The sequence below is a fragment of the Hippopotamus amphibius genome, chromosome 2 (genome assembly GCF_030028045.1).
Source record: "Hippopotamus amphibius kiboko isolate mHipAmp2 chromosome 2, mHipAmp2.hap2, whole genome shotgun sequence".
In the NCBI taxonomy this organism is placed as follows: domain Eukaryota; kingdom Metazoa; phylum Chordata; class Mammalia; order Artiodactyla; family Hippopotamidae; genus Hippopotamus; species Hippopotamus amphibius.
In genome coordinates this window covers 96,667,671-96,685,692 of record NC_080187.1, presented here as the reverse complement: position 1 = coordinate 96,685,692, position 18,022 = coordinate 96,667,671, and the positions used below count along the sequence as shown (strand labels likewise).

The window sequence follows — 18,022 nt, the reverse complement described above, 5'->3', positions numbered from 1 at the left end:
CTATAGCATCCAAGACCCAAGAACTATTGTCAAAAGAAAGAGGGAGGTTGGGGAAAAGGGAAGAAGGGAGGGAGGAGAGGAGAAAAAACGGGGTGGGGAGAGAGTGAGGGGATAGAGGTGGAGGGGAAGGGTGCTTCGCATAAGGGAGGAATTACACGGCCTTGCCCAAAAAGACCTTTGACTAAACAGAATCATTTCTGCAAATCTATGACCTCAGAGAGTCAGGACAGATGCAGCTCATCAGAATCATACCGTCCGCATTCTTTTATTACCTCTCTCATACATACTTCTCAGAAACAACTTTATAACCAAGGTTCCAGGCCTGGGTCCTGAGAACCCATTCGTCACCTCAGAAATGAGCAGCCAAGTCTTCTGTCCCCACTCTCTTTGGGAAAATGAAAGGGAGGCACATCTCTTAAAGCAGAAAAAAGAAATCCTCCCCTCATCCCGCATCCCAACCTCAAGAGTAAGTGAAGCTATCAGTAGCTTCAAAAATGCAAGTCTGAGGCAACAACTGAGTAGGAGAGATTTGTTTCTAATAAGAGTTAAGTAAATACATCTTCAAATGGTTCCTTTTCTGTTTTTAATGAACCAGGGTGAAATCACCATTGCCTATGTAACAACCCCCCTCTCTAACTCTAGTGCTTTGGGATCTGCTTTCTTACAAGGGAGTACATGGATACGCATGTGGAAAATGCGTCTGCCATGTACACAAACTCACATGGCACAGAGAAAGCTTGAGAACTTCTGGTACTGTGGATAGAGCTTTAAACCAGGGTCAGAAGGTAGGTCTGGACCTGGTGCTGCCACATATTGGCTCTATGATCTTGATGCAGGATGACCACCCTTCTGGCTCCACTCACATATTCTGCCGTTGCTCCTAAGGCAAGAGTCTCACGGGCTGGTGTGGCAGAAGGGGCTTCCTGCCTTAACCACAGCTGTGCCCAGCCAGCCTCTTCTGCACTAGGCCTTTGTGTTGAGCTTGGGACATCAGTCATAACTTCCTTCTCTTGAGTTCCTCTTGGGGACATTACTGTCCCAAACTTCTAAATCTATCAAAGAGAGTCAAATAAACGGGTCCACCCAGAAGGCTCCACGGCTCGTAAACAGATTTACTCACCTATGTCTCAGCAACCAACTCTGCACACCAAGGTGTATAGGGAGGCTGTTGACAGTCCACAAAGGTTTCTGTTTATCATCTCCACTTAAGAGGAACCATTCAATAGTTTAGGGCTCTAGGGTGACTTTCTGGGTTCCAGAAAAGAAGTTGGTAATTTCTATTATAAAAATAATGTCAAGTTCTGCGTCATCTGCTAATGTTTAAATTTCATGAGTTCAGGGACTGTGTTTCTCTTATTTATCAGTACACGTTCAGTGTCTAAAACATTACCAGGCATGTATAGATGTTCAACAAAATTTTAGACATCGAACCTCCCATGTGCAGATGTGTATGCTAACCTGCTTGGTACAACGTAGCCATATGTGGTTATTTAAATTAAACAAAAATTCAAGTCCTTGGTCATATTTTACCTGCTCACATGTTGTTAGTGTTTATAAGCCACATGTGGCTAGTGGCTACTCTATGGGATAGACCAGTATTTCCAATTTCTACTGGATTCAATAACTATAATATGATATTTCAATAAATATGATCATTAAAAAATAAAATGTATTGAAACAATTACTATAAAAGTTTCTAAATGTTTACACTTGATTTCTATACCCATCTCATCGTGTACTGCTAACAATCAGTTCACCCACCAGTACCAGCCCATGAGCTACATTCTGAGTGGCACTGCCATGAAAGACTGAGCCAGGACTTTGCAGGGATTGAAACCAAAGGCCAAATATGCTGGCTAATGCTTGCATGAGAACCACAGAGAATGGCAGCACTCACCTCAGGCATTAGAGGCCCTCACTCAATCTCCAGCATTCAAGGGCAATTTCTATAGGCTAACCATTAGGCTCCTTTCAAATACAAATGCTCTTGAAGGAGGTTACAATGCTGGATAGAAGCCATCTAAGTCCAGGCCAAGGTCAGGATGGTTAGGAGGGAGTTACTAAGAATCTGATGACAGAACAAAAGCAGAATTGGGGACGGACTGGGTTCAGCAACCCAGGCAACTGCAGGACATGGGCATCAAGCCCTGGAAGAAAATCAGAGGGGGAGGAAACATGTGAAATTGGGGGCTGAGGAAGAGATGAAACCAGGGAAACAGTGGCAAGCGACATCCCATCATGTGAACATGTGCTTCTGCCCCAGGAGTTACTTTGAACAAGTAACTCATTTATCCTTTAACGCAAATTAATTGCTCAGACCTTCTGCTCTGTGTAGGGAAGACAGGAAGGAAATAGTATTCAAGACTAAAGCAGAATGGAGAGAGATAATTTCAGAAACATTTCCTGGGCTGAATACCCAAATTAGCAGTCCATCAGCCTCTGAGTACCTGGGGACCAGGGGCAGACACTGGAATGGGAATTAAGTGAGGGCCTTCTTTCTTCACAATTTTCTCCTGAGGGTATGGTTTTACGGTGTATTCAGCCTGAGGTCTCAAACCATGGTGGACGTTTGGACTTCTGTATGTGGATTTATTTGGATTCACTTTTTGTTCTGCCATCAGTTAGCCTGTAAACAGAACTACTTCCTCATTAATCTCATCCCATTCCTGGGTTTTTTCTTTTTTAGACACAACAAAAAGATCTGTCACCACAGTGAGGAGGCATGTGGACAGAACTGTGAGTAATCATGATTTTTCTTTTCTTTTTCACCCCCTTTCCTCTTCCAGCTTGAATTAAGAAATAACCTCTGTTCTATGAATATACCAAGAACAACTGAATAGTTTAGGTCTGTGCAAAATCTTCCTGTTAAGTGGCATTTTTAGCTAGTTTTTCTTGCATCCCTGTGGTGTTCCATACCTGTCTTGGAGAATAAATATGGTGTCCGTTGTATTGTCATAGAACAACTATGTAGCCTTTAGTCTGTCTATATCCCTAAGCACTCCTAGAAAATAATGCACAGGACATCTGAGCTCACATAATTAGAAACAGGGTTAAATGTAACGGCAAGGGGAAGATATAGATATTCAACTGTGACACAATCAACAGCTGATGTTTTTGCAACAGTTGTTGAGTACACTCTTGGGGCTATGGGTCAAGGGTATTTCTGGGAATGTAGACATCTCTTCATGAGGTTGACAGGCTTGGAGCTGGACTTTGTGGAAGAGAGAGGATGTGATCTGGAGGTTTGGAGAAGTAGGATTGCTAATATCATTCAAGTTCGTTGGATGAAAAGCTTAGACCTTGGGGAAGTGGTGTGTTGGGGACCAACAGGCCTGGGTCATATTGTAAAATGGGTATTTCTGGCTTTCTTGGGAAAGCTGCCTTTCCATGTATTCTAGGGATCACATGGTGCAACACACGAGTTTATGAGTTCTCCAAAATAATGATAGGCAATTCATAGAAATTTCTAAATAACTATGTATCAGCTACTCAGAATATTCAGAACTGTTTATTTTCAAATTCTGTTGAATGTATCTCCAAATTTCCAGGGGCACCAATTGTGAAAATAACCCTAGAAAACCTTCAAGTACCGGGGTCTTGTGTCTGGCTTATATACATCAGATGTGGCAGCTCATAAGCACAAAATGTGACTTAAAAGAATGAAATGAAAAAAGGCTCCTGTACCTTCCCCATCTCCACCACTTCCCTGAAAGCCATTCTTGAAAATACATCATCCTGTCACTGTATACCTATCCCTGGGCACAGCACCAGGAAAGAAATGCAGCCTAGGCCAGACTGTATTTGACGTCCTGTTACCTTGAGCTTTTCTGAATCAGCAACGAGTCAAGAAAGTTCTTGACTCAGAAAACTTTCAGATCAACACTGGCAGGCCTGATGGAAACATTCATTTCTTGAGAAACAAAAATTCTGTATTCTTATAAATTGATCTGTTTGGCCTACCAGTGAGTTTCCATGGGAGAGGCCCAATATTTGTCTAAATTTTGTGAGGTCAGAGTGTTTATATAAGCGACTCCTCCAACTGCTCAGCATAAGGAAGAGATAGTGGAAGCCCTGAGCACAGAGGTAATAGACTCAGATGCCCATCAGGGCCAGGCAGGTGATGAAATGAGTAAAAACTGTCTAGTATAACCACATAGGGAATGGGGGAAGGAGGGATTTCAACAAATTAGAGAGTATATTCACCGTCAGTTTAGCACTAGCCTAACGTTGCCAGAGAAGATGGAAATCCAGATTCTTAAGTAAAACGTCCTAATGCTGGTTGAAAAGTATTTCAAATACCAAACAAACTAAATAAAACATGCCCGTAGACTAACTGAGCCTGTCAATGACCAGTTTTCAAGCTCTTTCCTAGAGAGAAAATATTGGCAGAAGAGAGCTTAGGATCTGAGTAATGAAGGCAAAAACTCCTACTTGAGAACTTGAACACTCAAAGCCTTGCTGGCAACCTAAATGTCTATCCTGTGGCCTGCCACGTGGTCTGAATATTGCACTGTTATAAAGTGACTTCTTTGGATTAACAGGGTATCACAGTCATTTTTAACCAGTATAGCTCCTTATAAACAGAAAAATCACACCCTCTTTTAACGGTGTCTGAAATTCAAAACAAAGTAACTCTCTTGATCAAAAGTCAAATTAAAGAAATGGGACTAACTCCCTCCTCTCCCCACCTAGCCTCCTGCCCCTCCACAATTATATACAGTCACACTCTCTACCTTTTAACCTGGAGGAGGGGAGAGTCAGGGAGGTGAGAGAGTGATGCGTCTCCTCTTTCTCCCTTATCCCTCCTTGACACTTACCTGAGAATATGTGGTACAGTATAAAGAGGTCAGGACCACTTAGATATACATCACAGAAGACACACATAGGAATGTACCTGGCACTATTACTTATAATTGCAACAAATTAGAAATAATCAAATACGAATCGATAGGAGAAAAAATGAATAGGAAGACTAGACAGTAATTAAAATGAAAGCACGAAAGCTAAATGTGTTTTTGAGATGAATAAATCTGAACAATATAATTTTGTGAGGAAAGACAGATGCAGAAAGCTATAGATAGCAACATATTACCAATGACAGAGAGTTTAAAAACATGCAGACAACCCCTAAGTAGTATTTATGGGAAGTAGTCATGTGATATAAAAGTACAAAAATATCATGGAAATGATAAATATCAAATCTAACCTCTTAAACTGGGTGGTCATTACATGATTCTCTATACTTTATACCTCAAATATTTATTTTTATAAAAAAGAGGTCACAATTAAAATTCAAGACATTTAGATTCAAATTTTTCTGTAAGCCAGCTACATAATCTTAGGTAAGATCCGCCCCCTCTCTGTGCTTCAGTTTTGTCATCTGTAAATTGAGAAAGTTGGACCAAATCCAGAAGGGCAAACAGGCCTCGTGTCAGGTACAGGAAATGCCTAGAGCAGAGGTGAGGATGGTTTGGGAGACCATTTCTAGATGGAAAGTGTGGTGATTGATGGATGAATAATGTCTGCCTTGGGTGTGGGGTGGGGAAAGTCACGGGCCTTGGCCATATATTTGCCAAATGTGGAGTAAATGCTCTTTATTTAAAAAGACAATTACGTGTTCATCTGTATTTCCAGTCATCTTCATCATCTTTGTATCATACACACATGATACTATTTTGTGTTCTACACATTTCAATGGCATTCAAAGTTATTTTCAGATTGATCCAAGTCTTTGTGATCATGTTTAGGGCTGCATAAAATCTAGAACTTGACTGGTGATCACGGGTGATGAAGTCTTATAGGGAAAAATTACTCATCTTTACTTAGCGTAATGTTTTATAGTTTTGCCAAGACAAATACCGATGTATTAGATTTTCAGTAGTTGCTTTTTAAGTTCCTCCCTAAAAAGTTGCTCATCAGTCATTAACTCTTTATTGAGAACTGATTGAACATTTTGGATAATATCCTCCGGGAAGAAGAGGGAACAGGACGTGGAGATCCTGATCTGAGGAATAGGAAGAGGACAGGTCTGGGCCCAGTGTTTGGACAGCCAAGAAAACTTGGTAGGTGTTGTTGGGGGTGAGGAGCGCTTCAGTCTTCTCCAGAGAAACGGAACGCAGAACCTCTCGGAGACTGAACAGTATGAAATCTGTAAGGCAGGCTGGCAGACTGGGGACTCAGGGAAGAGCTGAAGATGAAATACTGAGTCCCAAATCTATAGGGCAGGCCAGCAGGCTGGGAACTCAGGTAGGATTTCTATATCACAGTCTTGGGGCAGAATTCCTTCTTCTCTGAGAGACCTCAGTTGTTGCTCTTAAGGTCTTCCACTGATTGAATGAGGCCCACCCACATTACAGAAGGTAATCTACTTTATTTAAAGTCAGCTGATGGTAAATGTTAATCACATCTATAAAATATCTTCACAACAGCATCTAGACTAACATTTCACCAAACAACTGGGCTCAGTAGCCTAGCCAAATTGACATATAAAATTAACCATCACAGGCATCATGAGATGAGGGGAACGTTCTTGCCTGGAGTAAGTCAGTTTGTCAGACTTCCCAGAGCCTTTAAAATTAGAAGTATTTTGGCCATCTATTTTCTGGTCATTGGCGTTGTCCGAAAGACCAGGGCTCTGTCTAATACCTGCTCATCCGTGCAGTTGCCACCCAAGATTTGCATGCAGATTGACTATTTAGGGTTTTTTATTTCAGCAGGACATTTTTTCTCAGATCACTGCCTCTCAATCTTTCAGAAACAAAAGGGCATCTGTGGCATCAGAATCTACCACTTTATGTATTTTAAAATAAAGAATATCTGAGTAGATCTAGATGGGGAATAAGACCCAAACTTGTAGCCAAAAATTACTTGATAAAATCAAACTGAAGTTTTTGGAAATTACTTCTCAGTAAAAATGAAGAGATTATATGAGATATATTTGACATATCTTGTTTCTTTGCCAACACTCAGTGAGAAATTTTAAAATGTATAGATAGCTTTGGAAAGTCCCCTTGAGTGGAGCTGCATACTCTGTGCGATCCGACTCCCCCACAGTGTTTTCATCATCGTGCCAGTCTCCTGTCTCTAGACTAGATCTAAACTCCTTTGCGTGGCTTTTAAGACCATCAATTTCCCTCTCCTGTTCCCAAGCCAAGCTCATTCCCACCTCTGTGCCTTTGCTCATGTTGTGTCTTCTGCCTGGAAAGCCCTCCCCATTCCTTCTTGCTGACCCAAATTCAAACTTCTTGCAGGATCTCTCAATATAGAATAATAATTAGCATTATTATTGTTATAATGCCAGACCACTGTTCTAAACACTTTGGAGATACTAACATTTAATCCTCACAGTAGCCCCATGAGGTATATACTCCCCCACCCCCATCTCCAATCTTAGAGATGAAGAGATACTTGTGCAACATTATATGGCTAGTAAATACAAGGGCCAGTAAATAGACCCATGTACCCCAGCCCAGAGCCCATGCCTTTACACTACACTGTACTCCCTTTCTCAATCTGTAAGACTCTCTCCCCCAACTCACCCCTCTTTTTTTTTCCGCTCTCTGCGTTGTACACACAGTCTCTACTACTCAAGTTCATGGTCACAGCATTATTTTCTGGCTGCTTTCAAGTGTACATATTTTATGTCTACTTAGTGTAATGAAGTGAGATATTACTGCTGATGAAACTAGTGGGTATTTGGTGTTTGTCTGTTTTATTGTCCATTTGTTTGCACTTCTTCTAGTTTATTCTGTGATAAATTTAAAAGAAGATGACTGATTTTGACCAAATTTGACTTACTACTAGAGAATCTTGTTTAGTTTTAGTTGAGTTTGCCAGCTCAAAAAGGAATAACTTATAGTAATTTCTAGAACATCTGTCATGCTTTCAGTAGGCACCTATCAATGAGAATCGAGCACAATTAACACCCCACTACCCACTGGTGTGTACAACAAGCACAGGGTAGGTAAACTGTGGCCGGGGGTCAGAGCCCCACCTGTCTTAGTAAACAAAATTTTTATTGAATTTCTATGGCTCCTTGCTTTCGTAGTGTCCCCTTCAAACTTCATACCCTTTCGTCTGCTTCTAACGGCAGAGTTGAGTAATTGCAACAGAAACCATATAGCCCACAATGTCTAAATGTTTAATAATCTGGCCCTTTACAGAAAAAGTTTGCTGACCCCTGATCTAGAGGTTCCCCCAGGCTTTGCACCTCCTCCCAGTCGATGTACTTCCTCCTGTACTAAGTGACCCAGTGCCACCCCTGCTCCTACCTCAGCTTCACGAAGTCCGACAGAGCCAACCAGGAAGGGCTCAGGTTCAGCCAGCTCCAGGCTCTCACTCTCCCTCACACAGTCTCTGCCACCCTGGCCCTGCCTCAGCCCCAAAACCATCCCTGTGGGGACAGGGTTAGGTTCCAGGCTTTTCAGGAGTCTCCCTGGGTCCTCATGTTCTCATTCAGCATCACCTCAGGAGATGAAGTCTTGGGACTTGCTCTGAGCATAGCCTTTGGACACACTTCATTTTTTTTAAATTTTAATTGTAATATATTTTTATTGAAGTACAGTTGATTTACAATATTGGGTTAGTTTCAATAGTACAGCAAAGTGATTCAGTAATGCATATATATACTTTTTCAGATTCTTTTTCATTATATATTATTATAAGATATTGAGCATAGTTCCCTGTGCTATACAGTAAAACCTTGTTGTTTATCTATTTTACACATAGTAGTGTGTATCTGTTAATCCCATACTCCTAATTTATTCCTCCCTCTGGCCCATTTGGTAAACATAAGTTTGTTTTCTATGTCTGTGAGTCTGTTTCTGCTTTATAAATAAGTTCATTTGTATTATTCTTTTTAGATTCCACATATAAGTGATATAATATGATATTTGTCTGACTTCACTAAGTATAATAATCTCTAGGTCCATCCATGTTGCTGCAAATGGCAATAGTTCATTCTTTTTATGGCTGAGCAATATTCCATTATGTGTACATGCACACACACACACGTACACGCACACAGCACAGCACATCTTCTTAATCCATTCATCTATTGATGGACACTTAGATTGCTCCCATGTCTTGGCTATTGTAAATAGTGCTGCTGTGAACATTGGGGTGCATGTCACACACACTTCTGGAAAGACTTTTATGAAGATAATTATTCCTCCTTCCCACTTAAGAAGGGAGGTGCTTGCTGGTTTTGCCTCACTTACCAGTGACTGAAGTGAGACCTGATTATTGTGAGAGTGTCTATCAGGGCTCAGTAACTCAAGCAACAGCTGCTCAGGGCGGGGTTTTCCTCTCCATGGCTCTGCCCCTAACTTTCTAGGAGATTCTAGGAAAGGCATTCCTTGTTCCTATTATTGTAAAAAATCCAGACTTCTCAATCACCCAAGATGGACCTTCAAGGTCTTAACCTTAATATTATAAAATTAAAGACTCAGATCAAACTAAATGTAGCCAAGGAGATAGCTCATTCCCATCCTTCTCCATGGTGATGTTGTGATCATTAGTATTTTTCATATATTCCCAGATTTCTTGCTCTTGTGTACATAATAGGATTGCATTTCTCTGCAATAAATTAGTAGTTAAGTGTGGTCATGTGACTTGTTTTGGTGAACTAAATGTAAGCATAAAAGGTGTGTTATTTCGGGGTATAAGATGTAATAGCTAGCGTGTGCCTTGCCATATTTTCTTTTTCCATCTGCAACATTCAAGGTAGTGATTGCTACATCAGCCTGGGGTTCTGAATAACTACAAATAACAGGGCCCCTGCTGACCCTCAGTGGATATGGAACATGAGCAAGAATAAATCTTTGTTTATTATATTGAGGTTTAAATGTTGTTTGTTACTGCAGCATAATTTAGTCTATCCTGACTGATACAAGAGGAAAACAATAGACCATGTGTTGCCATTTAACATCCTGTTTCTGAGAAATAATGATATGGAAAAATGCTTTCTATATAAAAAGAGAAAAAAAAAGGTAAGGTATAAAAATATACTCATATATAGAGCATATAATTAATGCCCTATTTAAAAAAATGTTTTAAATGTACCCACCACACCCCCCTTCTCCCAAAAAAGTGAAGTGAAAACACTAAAATGTCCATAATCATTGTCTTTATGTTATGGAAACTTGTATTATTTTCTTCTTTTATGTTTCCTGAATTTTCTTTGTACTTTAATACATTTTAAAATATCCCAATATCATTTTTAAGTATGCAAGGGTGCCTGTTAGGTAAAGAAAGATGTATTCTGAAGCCCTTTTAACCATACCCCACTTATCTCTCTATATCTCAGTAGTCATATGCATTATACAGGGCTCTTCACTGGGTCCTTGTCAACTTGAGAGAAATGCTATTCCCCCCTTTCAAGTACACATACCAATATCGTAGTTGCCTTTCAGATATTCCTTGTCCAGGCCAATCTAGAAGGGACGGATACATGCTCCAAGAATGTAAGAGATGAGGTGACTTGCACAAGGTGATCTTATAACTTAGTGATGGAACTAGAGTCAGAGTCCAGGCTTCCTGAGTCCTTGTCTGTGGCATACTACCCTTTCCATTTATGGATGATCTTCTGGCAGCTAACTTTACTCACTCGTGCTGCTGTTCAGGCCCATAGCTTCTCGCTGTTATGCAGGCAACCAAGCTGTCAATCAGTATAAGTTGAGTGGATTCTGATACCATACATAAGTATCATGCTTCCTTAAAAAAAATGGAATTATTGTAGTCATCAAGCCATGTTTTGTTAGGGCTTCCAGACCATGTAGCCTGACTTCTTCACTTTAGAGAAGGTAAGATTGGGGGATGTTAAGTGACTTTCTTGATGAAATAATGACCAAAAATAAATAAATAAAAGATCTTGTGGTCCCCAGTATGACAGTATGTATGTATGTATGTATGTATGTATGTATGTATTCTTTCATTCATTCATTCACTCTCAAACATGTATTGTGTCTGCTATTTGCAAGACTCTGTGTCAGGTAGGCCATGTGAGAATTATAAGGGTGAATTAAGTGTATTAGTCATCCTAGAGTTTTACAATGAAGTATTGGAGATGATGTACTCAAAAAACTGTTTTCATTGCCACAGTTTGGGTTAAAATTAAAATAAAACAGACCAGCTTTCTATATACCCCCTAGTAACTGATCCAATCTCTACATTCTGTTTTGTTTTGTTTCTTACTTGAGTCCCTTGTCCTCCCCCTAAGAGCTTCTACCTGGGAAATGTCACAGCCTCCCATCATGGCACTATGGGCGTCTCCTTTCCCCTTACCTATTCCAGTGGTTCCCAATCTTTTTTTTTTTTTTTTTTTTGCCATTATAACCCTTTAAAAAGGATATATTAGACAGAACACCTATATATTACTGAATAGAAAAAATTTCAGTTGTCCTCCCATTTTCCTCCTTTACTCTCACACTCAGACCCATCTGACACCAGATGTGTGGAAGTTTTCCCCACACCAAGCAATTCTCTGCACCACCAGGCGAGTGTCCTACAATTTAACTCAATTTGACACTATCTACCCAGCAATAGCATGAGATCTCACAGGTTAAGAACTCAGCCCCACAAGACTGCTCCTGCCCCCCTTCAGATGCCAATCATGAGTTCAAGTTGTCACCTGTACTTCTGACCAATCAGCTATAAATCAGATTCTCCTTGGGTTCAACTAGTTTGCTAGAGCTGTTCATAGAGCTCAGGAAAATAGTTTACTTAGGTTTGCCAGTTCATTATAAAAGGATGTGATACAGGATACAGATAAACATCCTGGTGGAAGAAATGTGTAGGTCAAAGTACTTGGGGAAGGGGCCCACGGCTTCCATGCTCTCTCCACGTGCCACTCTCCCAGTACCTCCACATGTTCACCAATCCAGAAGCTCTTTGAACCTTGTCCTTTGGGGGTTTTTATTGGAGGCTTTATCATGTAGGCATGATCAATCATTAACTACATTTTTATCTCCTCTACCCTCTCTGCAGAAGAGGGGGTGGGAATGAAAATTTCAAGCTTCTAATCATGGCTTGGTCTTTCTGGTGATCAGCCCCCATTCAGCAGCCCACTGAGAGTCATCTCACTAGACCAAAAGACACTGCTATCACCCAGGAAAGTCCAAGGGATTTAGGAGCTTTGTATCAGGAACCAGGGTGAAAGACCAAATATTGGAACAAAAGATGCTCTTAGTGCTCTTACCCCTTAGGAAATTACAAAAGTTTTAGGAACTCTGTGCCAGGAACATGGGACAGAGACCAATATATATATTATCTCACAAAAGTAGATTAAAACAGTGGCAGAACTGGGGTGGAGGATATAAACACCCTTCCATAGGTCCCTGCAAAGACCTCTAAGGTGACTTGTGCTTCTTGGAACGTATTTGGAAAATCATGTAATAGAAGTGATCTTCTATGATCACTTTGTTCTGAAGCTCACCTCTTTTATTTATCCTCAGAATCCCCAGAAATGCCCATCCCACGTCAAGCTTCCTTTCCACACGGAGCACAGCTGTCCCAGGGAGGGAGGAGGGGCTGCAGGATGGTCAGGAACAGCCTCACTCCCTGGTGCTCATAGATTTTTAATGGTATGAGAAGTCTCTGTGTTTTTTATGGTTCTCCATGGCTTACAAGAGGTACACATAATACATGAAAATTCAGAGATGGCAGAAAAAATATCACTTTAGGCTGGGGATAATCAGGGAAGAGGAAAGGTTTCATGGAGGAGGTGACATTTGAGCCAAGCAGAAACAGAAATAACAGACTATTCTAAATAGAGGGGACATGGGAGAGAAGGCAGAAAGGCCAGAAGACATGAAGCGTCTGAAGGAAAAGGCATGTGATCCTTGTTTGGAAAGAGCCAGGTGTGGGGTAAGGGGAAAGATTGTTGGGGGCCATATCGTGAGCCATGAATTCTGGGCCAAGGGGATTAGATTTTACACACTAGACATGGGTGCCTCGGTCAGGGCTCGGCAGGAGACAGACGGCACACACCGGAGGGGTAACTGAGGCACGTTTACAAGCTTTTACTCTTCACAGAGACACGAGCAGGATGAGGGGAAGCCAGTGAGGGATATCGGGCACCCTGAGACTAGCAAGAGCGGGGGACCGGTGACTGAGCCTCCGCCTGAAGGGGAAAGGGGAGGGGGCGGCTACCAGACCTGGGGAGAACAGCCCTAGGACAGGGCTGCCCACAGGAGCTGTGGGCTTTCGCAGAGGGATACAACGGACCTGCCACCTGTCTGGGAGGGGGCTGAGGCAGAGATACCGCAACCTCACCCCCCTAGCCCTGGACTGAGGGAATGGAAATCAGAGGGAAGAGAGGCTCGTGACACAGTCCCGGGCCACGCACAGGGCAGAGCAGGTGGAGACTGCATCTGCAGGAACACGGAGAAACATCTGGCACAGCGGGAACCCTAAAAGGTCTGAATAGGGAAGCCCCGAGAACGATGCTCTAGTATAGCTGAGCTGACAGCAGCCCAGAGAACAGATGAGAGAAGCCTCTTGCCACAGGTCTAGAGAGAAAGGCTGAAGCTGCGGACTAGGGCAATGGTCAAGGGGTGGAAAGAAAGATTTAAGCCATGCTGCCTTTTGAGCATTTTTTTCCTAACTGCAGTTTTCTCACTCCAATCTGATTTTGAGAGGTTACGTATTTTCTAGTCAGAAAAATGATTTTCCTATTGTGGACTTTTCTCCCCAGATTTGAACCTGTGATCTGAGGAGCTGGGGTGACCTGATGGGGACATCCTCAAGAAACTTCTAGACCCTGAACAAGAATCCCTTGGCCTGCAGATCTTGTTGTGTGTACTTTTCAAATGCCTTTATGTGAACCAGCACTTTAATCTGGAGACTCCAGCAAGACTAGGCAGCAGCTGCCAAGGTGTACCTGTGTAAGCCAGACAACCACCCCTCCACTGATCCGGGCTCTCCCTCCTGCAGCCCGTGGCTCCCATCACACACTACTGCACTTTAGAAAATGACCACACTGGATCCTGGACCCCAGTGAGTGTCCTCAGGCTCTCTCTTGCTTCCAGACTGGAAACAAAGGGAATTATTTCCCTGTAAGTTTCCGAAGTGATTTCCAGAAGCAGAGACAAGTGGAGATTTCCAGTTACAGGAAGGGACAGATTGCCAGTAGCGTTACTTTTATCTGTAGTTTCCTCTGGATACCGGACAAGCCTATCAAGACTGCAAGCTCACAAACAAGGCTTTATACAAAGTCAAGCCATAATTGACATTTTAGGGCTTATAGGAATCTCGAAAGCATTTGAGTTGTCCTAATGAAGTATTTAAGCATTTAAATACACAAGTGGTCGACTACAGATTGTGGAGAAAAGCCACTGAGTATTTTTGTGAGGTCTAAATTTTTTTTAACTACATCTTTCCTTCAAAAAAAAATTCTATTTTCTTAACCTCAGAAGCCAACAGTACACATTTTAAATTTTGGTATGCTAATATGCTCTTTCTGCAAAGATTTCAGATGAGTAGCCATGATGGTCAAAGCCCCAAACTAAGGCTCATTTCCTAGCCCTCTATATGACTTTAAAATTAACCTTTCCAGGGCTCAGTTTCCAGGTCTGTGACACAGTGATACTCACTAGCTGAGGCCTTTGATGGTCAGCACTAGAAATCCTGTGGGATCCCATTATGTGTGTGTCAAGGAGGAGGGTAACTGGACGTGGTGACAGCAGGCTAATCGTGTTAAATCTGGTCTTTGTGCTGGGGCCACGAAGCTCAGCTGACCCCTGAACTATCCAAATGTAAACATTATCAAGTATAACAGATGATGAGTGGGCCTAATCCTGACTGGTACACAGACTAAGAATGGGAATGAAGGGGTGTGAAAGTGAGTAACAGACAAATTAAATAACATTTCAGCTTTTTCTATACAAATCAAATGTTGCTGTTGAAGAATAAAAATTGTTTCTTCTTCAAAGTGTTCCAGATGTTCTACTTTTGGCTAAGTGGTTTCCTCAGGCCGCATCCAGGTCAGTAGGTTTAACGTTCCATCAGGCCAGTCGGCTCCCATAGATTTAAAAGCCTTTGAGGCACCCTTGGATGCCCTCTTCAGATGGCCGGGGTCCCACGTGTTGGTCTGGGGTCCCTGATGGAGAAGCAGCACCTCCTAAGGCTGCAGAGATCAGAGCAGGCAGACAAGACCTTCTCCCTGAAGAAGCAAGTCTATCCATGCTGGGACCCACCTCCCCACAGATATGTAATTGGCGTGCTGCATCCTTGGATGGTAATATTTAACTCTGTTGGAACCCGGTGGCATATTGCCTTCTGTCAAAATACCACCATCTTTAGTCCTAGATTGGAGATATTTTCTAAAATACCAAGCAGGGACAGGGCTCCCTAGCTCCAGTATGCCAAAATTCAGGCTGCTTTGGGGAAGAAGACCATGAAGCAGTGTATCCAAGTGTGAGAAATGTCCTACACTACAGCCTACAATCATAACGTCTAACATTTACCAAGTACTTATTATATGCCCAACATTGTTTAGCATTTTATACATGTTATTGGAATGAATTCTCTCAAAACCCTTTGAAAAAGGCACTATTTGTGTCTCTATTTTATACATAAGGAAACTGAGTCACAGAGAGGTTAAGAAATTTGGTCAGGGCTGCCTGTTTAGTTTGGAAGGGATAGTGCTAGGGCAATGAAACCATATTCAGTATACCCCACCATGTGTCTTGATTTCCTATCAGCTGGGACTTTAAGGTGGGATTTTACTGGCTACATACATGTGTGGTCTTTAATTTCACTCTTATTTTTTCCAAAGAGGCACTACAGGAGCGCGGATGGAGGAAAGGCTCTGACATCAGAGATTCCAACCCCAACTGAACTATATATGAATTACACAAGTTTGCACATATCTTTTGATCTCTCCAAGCATCAGTTGCCGTATCTAGAAGAAGAATACGGTCATCCCTCAGTATCTGCAGGGGATTGGCTTCAGCACCCCCTTGGATACCAAATACGTGGGTGCTCAAGTCCCTTATGTAAAATGGTTCTGTATGTGTGTATAACTTATGCACATCCTCCTGTATACTTTCCACCAGCTCCAGATTACTTAAATACCCAATGTAAATGCTTAAATGAATAGTTGTAAATGCTGTGTCATAGTTGCTGTTACACGGCAAATTCAAGTTTTGCTTTTTGCAATTTTCCTCAATTTTTTTTTCCTAATATTTTCAGTCCTCAGTTGGTTGACTTCCTGGATGTGGAACTCATGGATATGAGGGGCTGGCTATAATATAAGAAAGGTAGTTAGCATCTTCCTTTATCAGGTACTTAGCATGTACAGCACATAGTACTTGTTATTTAACATAGTAGATACCTCCTAAATCCTAGCCCTGAAGGAGAAATGAGTTATGCTCCAAGGATTTCCAGCCAAGAGGTTTTGTGTCCCCAGGCTCTCCTGTACATGCTGCATTCTTCAGCTAAGCCAAAGGGCTCTCCATTCCTCCAGGATGCCTTATGCCAGCCCCTTCACCCAGAGCACCTCCTTTCTGGGACCTCAATTCTCCCTCGCAAAACCCTATCCATCCTTCAGATGCCAGCTCTGCCAGAGAATAGTTTCTGTTTTTCTCCACTTGAATATGCGCTCTCTTTACTTTGGGCAGAGCAGTGTTTTCTTTGTCCCTCCCTGAAGCGGTTATCTTTTTCAGTTTTGAATCATGAGGATTTGAGCACATTTTATATCTTCCCCTTAGACTGTAAGCTCCTGGAAGGCAGGGAGAGAACGAGATTTTGTCATTCCTGCAGCATCTTGTATGTGATAGATGCCTCATGCATGATTGGCTCTGAGATTCACTATAATATTGGAGAAAATGGCTATGCTTAACATTCTTACTTATTATGACCTTACTATGATTGGCAGAAAAGTGTATGATGGCAATCCTCAAAACAAAAGAGCTAAATGAGTTCTAAGTCTTTTTTTAAAAAAGTACCTTTTACAAGGAAAGCAAAAATAGCATTTGGGAGAGTTTGAGGAATTGAGAAAGATCAAACAAACAAAAATCACCTATGATCTCATCATCCAAGCACAAGTATTTTCATTTTTGTTGTTAGCATTTGCTCTTTGTCCAGACATGTACATAGTTTTGGCTTTTTTAACTTGTCATTTTCAGTCCTTTTTTTTTTTTTTTTTCAAATTTGTCACTGTGTTATACACATAGTGTATACACATAGTTCAAGCTATGTGGCTGACTAGTCTTCCTAATTATCATTTTTAATGGCTGCATGGGTCACAGATCCATGGTGAGATGGACTTGAGCCCAAACTCTGTTTATCACCTGATTGCTCTAAGCCCCTATTTTGACCACTGGATTACAGTGGTATTTGGGGTTCCTAGGAATTAGTGTCATTTCAGAGCAGTGTTTTGGAATTCCTGAAAAGTTTGGGTATTTCCATTTCCCCAAATGCACAGACACCCTAGTAAATTACTTTACATTCCTTTGGGGATGGCTTGGAGGAAGAGCTACAGTAATTATTTGCGGCATTGCTGCACGGTCTTTTCTTAAGGGGTCCAATTTTCCTCTTCATCCAGGAACTTCAGATCTGTGAATTGGTAGGATCTGGGAATTGGAGAAGAAGGTATGATTCTCAATTGTAATAACTCAAGTCAGATTTCTATCATACAGATCAAGTAGTGCTTTGGTAGTTCAGCCACCTACATAAGTCTTAGCCACCCCCACCAAAGCTTCCTGTGAGTAAAAAATTCTGATTGCCACTCTGGGATCCCATCATCTCCACTGAAATCAGGAGGCCCATCTCAGCGGCAGCATTACCCAGCATCAGCCCTGGCCTGTAGAAAACAGCTCCCTGGGGGTGTTCAGCATTGCTGGGGCTCCCTCACTAATGCATTTCTCAATGCTTTAGTGAAGGAAACAGTTCTCGGACCCTTTCAAGATGAGGAAAGACACACAGGTTACACATGAGAACTTACTCCATTATTCCTGTCTCCCTAAGCCTTTAGAATCCTTCTTGTACATTAATCTGGAGAAATTCTATCAAGTCAGCATCA

General features: G+C 41.8%; 1 protein-coding gene and 1 long non-coding RNA gene across 6 annotated transcripts in view; one reads left to right on the top strand and one right to left on the bottom strand.

Annotated features, from left to right (window-relative positions):
• Nucleotides 1-18,022, top strand: part of PDCD1LG2 (programmed cell death 1 ligand 2) — a 93,402-nt gene that overhangs the window by 43,454 nt on the left and 31,926 nt on the right. Inside the window, exons 6-7 of one of the 2 annotated variants that reach the window (XM_057724516.1) lie at nt 2,687-2,736; nt 13,694-13,841. In XM_057724516.1, coding sequence (XP_057580499.1) covers nt 2,687-2,736; nt 13,694-13,699 — 56 coding nt within the window. In that variant the 3' untranslated portion in view covers nt 13,700-13,841. Of the gene's footprint in view, nt 1-2,686; nt 2,737-13,693; nt 13,842-18,022 lie in introns of those variants that run through there. The other variant, XM_057724517.1, reaches the window with a different exon arrangement.
• LOC130846339 (uncharacterized) overlaps nt 13,910-18,022 on the bottom strand; it is a 43,213-nt gene continuing 39,100 nt past the window's right edge. For all 4 annotated transcript variants that reach the window (XR_009051550.1, XR_009051549.1, XR_009051548.1 and 1 more), the window contains one exon: nt 13,910-17,573. This is a non-coding gene — a long non-coding RNA (uncharacterized LOC130846339). The remainder of the gene's footprint in view (nt 17,574-18,022) is intronic.